Here is a 6,000-nt window from a genome sequence, read left to right on the forward strand (position 1 = left end):
GTACCCGAGCAGGCGCCGGAGTGTGGCGACGCAGGGAATTTCACAGTAACTTCATTGCAGTGTTAATGTAAGCCTACTTGTGGCAATAATAAAGATTATTATCGTTATAAACTCCACATGGACAGTGGCCTGAGCCGGGATCAAACCCGGGTCCTCGGCGCTGTGAGGCAGCCGTGCTAACCACTGCACCACCATGCTGCCCTATGATCACTATTATAATGTACCAAGTGCAACAGCCAGTTCGCATACTGCATCCCCAATAGCCTGATGGTGACCAGATATCTGTTAGTCGAGGGATAACTATTATGAAATGAAATGAAAATCGCTTATTGTCACGCGTAGGCTTCAATGAAGTTACTGTGAAAAACCCCTAGTCGCTATATTCCGGTGCCTGTTCGGGGAGGCTGGTACGGGAATTGAACCGTACTGCTGGCCTGCCTTGGTCTGCTTTAAAAGCCAGAGATTTAGCCCAGTGTGCTAAACCAGCCCCTATTAGTTTGGACGTTGGAGAGAACTTCCTCAGCTTTTCGAAATGGTGCTTGTGATATGTGCAGATGAGAATACAGATAGGGCCTCAGTGTATTGTCTCATCCAAAAGAAATGCAGTACTTCTGCTCTGGAGTGTCAGTCAAGATTTCGTCTAACCTTGAGTGAAATTTGAACGCCCAATTCAAAGGCAAGAGTGTTGCTGACAAATCCTTAACTGACACCAACTTGCACACATGTGGTTGTCAATGATTGAATCAGACTCCGCAATGGTGCTCTCTGCCATTGAATAGACTATCAGGACATACTGCCAACAGGGGAAAAACTCTTCTGTGAAGAACCCAAGAACAATTGGACCTTGTGAATTAGGTTCCCCAATAAAGGGAACATTTTTGGCGGCTAGGGGAGAATTGACAAAAAAGGGGTGGGGGTGGTGGGGAAGCAATTGTTTGTGAAGGGTTAAATGTGACATTGTTCTGTGTCTCTGATAGGTTGTCACAGTTTAAGAGTAAATGAATTGTTTCATTAAGATGATGGAACAGGTTTTACTGCAACTTCAGTCATTGGCGCTTATTTTTGTTGTTGAGTAAAGTGCTGAGAGGACAATGCAGCAGGAGGGAGCTTCACCAGGCTTTTCTTATGTTAATACCCTTCACAGCTAGGCAATGGGAACAGATATTAGCCATATTATTACATCTTTACAGGTCCATTAACGTGCAGTTTTCTCTAAGCAGCGGTGCCTGTGAATCAACAGTTAGTTCCTGTCAGATTCAGACCCATTCACAACTCCCTTTTTTTGCTTGCATTATGAAGACGTGAACCTTTTCAGGTAGGCACCAGATTTCTGTATAGGAATAACCACCAGGCAGGCCTCAATAGCACATCCGTTTCCTCTGAATCTTCCTGCTGTGTCACACAACTAACTCACAGCTTTTCTTTCTTTCTTGTCACAGACAGGGGAGATGGAGGTCAAGAATCCACTTTTTGATGACTCATCTCTACATCATCCGCCCTCGCAGTAACTAAGCAACCTGGTATCTCTCTGGACTATAAGACTTCAAGAAGGGAGAATTATCTGCAGTTATAAGAGATCATTCAACTGTGCACCAAAGGACAGTCTGCATCTCCAGTGGTCTCATTCATTCTGTTTCTGACTATTGAGGGAACCCCGATCCCAACCTTGGTGGTATAATATACTGAATAATGGTCCTTAACCCCAAATCCTACCCTGCTGCCTCCAACACAAGCATTTTTAGCTTCCTAACACAACTTCCTGGCCCGTGCAAGAGGAGATTATGGTGCATTTCTTGTTGCCCTGGAATCATCTTCTGAAAGACATGCCATGTACGACGGAGTGGATAGTGGTCGGAAGGAAAGAAGTATTAAGATGACCATTGAACACTAGCTGCTCTGTGATTTGCACACAGCCTGTTTTACATGGGACCTGTGTGCCACAGACAAACCTGGTCCAAGCTTGCCCATACAACCAATTCCCCATTGTCCTGATTGTAGTATGGTGTGATACGATTCTCACTCTGACCAGAAAGTCACACTGAAAGTGTGACGTACTGACAGAACAGGGTTGACCGTGTTTACTGTGCTTCATTTGTAATGGTTGCTAAATGCAACAGCAGCTTTAGAGGGGAAGGGTAGAATTGCCTTTCTTTCAAACTGTAATCTGTTTGGAGTATTCACAGCAGCGATAGTATAAAAGCTCACAATTCCATTGATTTTCCATTGCAGTAATTCAGCACAGGATATTGTCAATATCTATTGTCAGATTGCAGTGATCCAGCAACTGTCTTGAACCTTGATGAAAGTAACTCAATGGGGCAGTGATCAGTACTCGTAAGGGTGAGAGAAGAACACATCCCCCCCCCTGACGGTCATGTTTCAAATACTGTTTTAACCATCTCAGCCAAGCATTCATTTGAACATCTCTCATCTTGGAATTCAGCTATTCTACTGAGGTCTCTAAATGATTTTCCTAAATCATTTCAACTTTCCATGAAAACTGAAGAAGCATTTCAAAAGCTAAGACTCAAAATTTGGAATAAAATAAAATCATGGCAGGGGTGATGAAGCAGGGCACTTGAACTGACCACACACTCTCTCATCCTCAGTGGATGTGTGTGTCAGGCTTTAACCAGTAATTCAGTACCTGCTTTTTATTGTCACCAGTGTGGATGGGACAAGAATATTGTTTGTAAGACGGGCTGTTATTTGCCAACTTTCTTGATCCCATCCATTCCCTGTCCTGCAAAGTGCAAGATTTTTCTTCATGAGAACTATGTCTGAATTATACAAAACATTTAACCATGAGTTGAGTGACTGACACCAAACATACTTGCTGATAGTTATACTGTCAGTCCTTGGTTTAATCGAGCTACGTATTGCACTCTTGTGACTACTAGTGAGAATAACATTTGTCAGGCTGACTGGTTGCGAGAAACCCAAAGATTGAGAGTTCAAATCTCAATGCAGCAGACTATGATATTGAATTCGATCAGTCTTGCAGTTGAGGTAAAAGCCAGAAAAAAAAGATGGATTGTTGTACAAACCCCTTCTTCTACCTGCTTCGCCGTACAGAGACTCTAGACCACAGGACAGGAGTGACTCTTAATGCCCTTGTAAGCACCTTAGCATGCCACCTGTTCAATAAAGTATGATAACTGTCTGGGGGAACAACAGGGGTGGTCTTGCCAGCATTCCAAGGACAAAATTTTGGGGAAAAAAACAACTCTACCTGATTTGCTAACCGATTTGAACAAATTCTAAAATAGATTTGTTGAAGCTGTGGAGACCCCAGTCCCCTTCCTCCCCACTTCAAATCCAATTTGCCCAGCTGAAGTTTTATACCCGAAAGTGAGGCATCCCTGAAATGGATACACATTGTACCTCAATTGTGCAGCATCAGGTGAAAAGGCCTTTGTTTCTCAAACCGGGGAAAGGACAACTTTGTATAATATCATTATAATTGCCTTGGTAACTGATTTTCTTGTGTAAATGTAATATAACAGAAACATGTTGGGGGAGATGTTAAAAAAGGAAATAAGGATTATATCTAGAATGTATAAATTGGTTGGAATAGATTTTAATCTAATTAAGAACAGTAATTTATGTGCAAATTTATAGCTTAACACTTCGATTTTGTTTATGGACCTAAACTGAAGTTTTATTCCTTAAAGTTTTAATTTGGAGAGATTTATTTTAAAGGGATTTTATTCATAATGCTCCACCAGCTGGTAATGCTTTTGTATTGAATGCTTTAGCAGTGAGTTAATTTCAAGATATTTTGTGTTCTACAAACTTTATACAGGCTCCACAACGTACAGGGCCCCGTCACTGCAAGAGCCAGGCATCCCACTGGTTCTGCCAGTTTCTAACAATTACAGGAGCCTGTCCATGACCCCAAAGTTGGACCTACTCACTGTATTTATTCGTGCTGATTCTGCTGGAAAGGTCAGTTTAATCCTGAACAAGCAGCTTAAACTACATCAACAGGAAAAATCTTCAATATTTTGTGCTGCAACCATTCTATGATTTTAAAAATCCAAACAGAAAATTATGGAAATGCACAACTAAATAATGGATCAGCATCTGGGGACGGTGGGGGAGAGAAGAGATTAACAATGAACTTTCTTCATCGAATCACTCAACACACAAGGGGGGGAGGGGGGGGGGGGGCATTTGGCCCATCCTGCCTGTGCTGGCTCTTTGAAAGAACTCTCCCAAGTGATTCCATCCCACCCGCCGTCCCCTCCATTCTTTTACTCCAAATGTTAACCTGCAATGTTCAGATGGTGTTGACACATTTGAATGTAACCAAACCTACGAATGAGCTGCAGATTAAAGCTGTTGGTCAGGAAATTAGCAATGTGCAGATGACTTGGCACGCCTCGGTTTTCCTGCAGCATTTTAATATTTAAAACACTTGAACAGAAAACAAAAACAGCAACTTTAATTTCCCGAATATCCACAGCAAGGGTTAATAGTTAACCTGACAGAAACATTCCGCTGGAGCAGCGACTTTGTAGAAAGTTATCAATCACGCAAATGCCAAAACTACCTGGAGACGATTGGGTTCTGCACAAAGGGAAATTGTTCAATGAAAACCAGCTCCTTCTGTTAGTTTTCATTCTGATACTTGAATTGTTAGGCCACAGTTTCCATTCCACTGTAATCAGCGGAAATATGATTTTATTTTAAACAGGAATATGTAGTTTAATGAGATGGCTAAATGTTAAATATTTCATTTTTGGTGGGGGCAGGTTTTGTAATGGTTAGATGGAAAATGAATTAAATCGTGAATTGTAAGGTGCACTAAAGGGGCGAACGAAGAGAGTCCAGAGTGCAGGTGGGTAATGCTTGCGTGGGATAAGTGCTTTGAATTAGCTTTTTGATATTCTCCCTCTTAATTTCTTTTCCCTCTATCATTCCTTATGGGATTGGCCACGTGGACTCTGGTGATCTTTAACATTCCAATGATCTGATCAGTATCTGTCTTCTGCCACTCCATGTATTTATTGCCTGTTCAATTTTATTTCAATTGTGTCTTCATTTCCAATATATTTTATTTTCAAAACCTAGCCATCACCGGTTCAAATACCTGTTCTTGCATTATGTATATTGTTGTATTTTTCAGTGAAAATAAATTTATTTGTTGAAATCCTGATTATTTTTTTAGTCTTGTTTTCTGTGATAATTGAAAATCAACAAAATTGCCTCTCTTTTTCTTTTTGGGCAGCATGGTGGCGCAGTGGTTAGCACTGCAGCCTCACGCGCTGAGGACCCAGGTTCGATCCCGGCCCCGGGTCATTGTCCATGTGAATATTTCACATTCTATCCGTGTCTGCGTGAGTCTCGCCCCCACAACCCAAAGATAAGCGGGATAGGTGGGTTGGCCACGCTAAATTGCCCCTTCATTAGGAAACAGAATTGGGTACTCTAAACTTAAGGGAAAAACTTTTTACTCCGTGACACCTATGCCAGCAACAGAGATCAGAACGAAAACCAAAAAGTTAAATTGACTTTACAAAATTTAGAAAAATTCACACCATTTAATAGAAGTAAGTTTACAAACAAAACACTTGACATAAACTTAAATGCGAGCCAGAAACTAAGCTTGCGTATCGCTTTCCCTTCGATCTCCAAATCAGTTCAATAGAACAGCTCGTCACAGCAGTTATGTAAAGTAAAGTCGTCATAGTCCCAGATGACCAAAGGATGCTTTCCCCCTGTGTTGGGGGGGGGGGGGAGCTGACTGGTGGCGATTTAACCTGAAGATCACCATACCTCAAACAAAGGCCAAGGTTGAGAAGGCTTCATGAATAACCTCAGGCAATATGGGAATTGAACCCACGCTGTCACAGCAGCAATATACACAGCTTGTCTCATTCAGGTTTTGTTTTAAATCTTCGCTTATGCAAGGGGAAAGGAAAACAAAGTTTCTCTGATTGTCTGAATATTCTCCTCTCCTCAGAAACTTTTTTTAAAAATAGACTTTGCTAGCAC

The 6,000-nt window shown here is 41.6% G+C and overlaps 1 protein-coding gene across 2 annotated transcripts in view; it reads left to right on the forward strand.

Moving 5' to 3' along the window:
• Positions 1-5,161, forward strand: part of LOC119955499 (neural proliferation differentiation and control protein 1-like) — a 224,204-nt gene extending 219,043 nt beyond the window's left edge. For both annotated transcript variants that reach the window (XM_038781744.1, XM_038781745.1), the window contains one exon: positions 1,440-5,161. In XM_038781744.1, coding sequence (XP_038637672.1) covers positions 1,440-1,508 — 69 coding nt within the window. In that variant the 3' untranslated portion in view covers positions 1,509-5,161. The remainder of the gene's footprint in view (positions 1-1,439) is intronic.
• The last annotated feature ends 839 nt before the right edge of the window (positions 5,162-6,000 follow it).

The sequence above is a fragment of the Scyliorhinus canicula genome, chromosome 21 (genome assembly GCF_902713615.1).
Source record: "Scyliorhinus canicula chromosome 21, sScyCan1.1, whole genome shotgun sequence".
Taxonomy (NCBI): domain Eukaryota; kingdom Metazoa; phylum Chordata; class Chondrichthyes; order Carcharhiniformes; family Scyliorhinidae; genus Scyliorhinus; species Scyliorhinus canicula.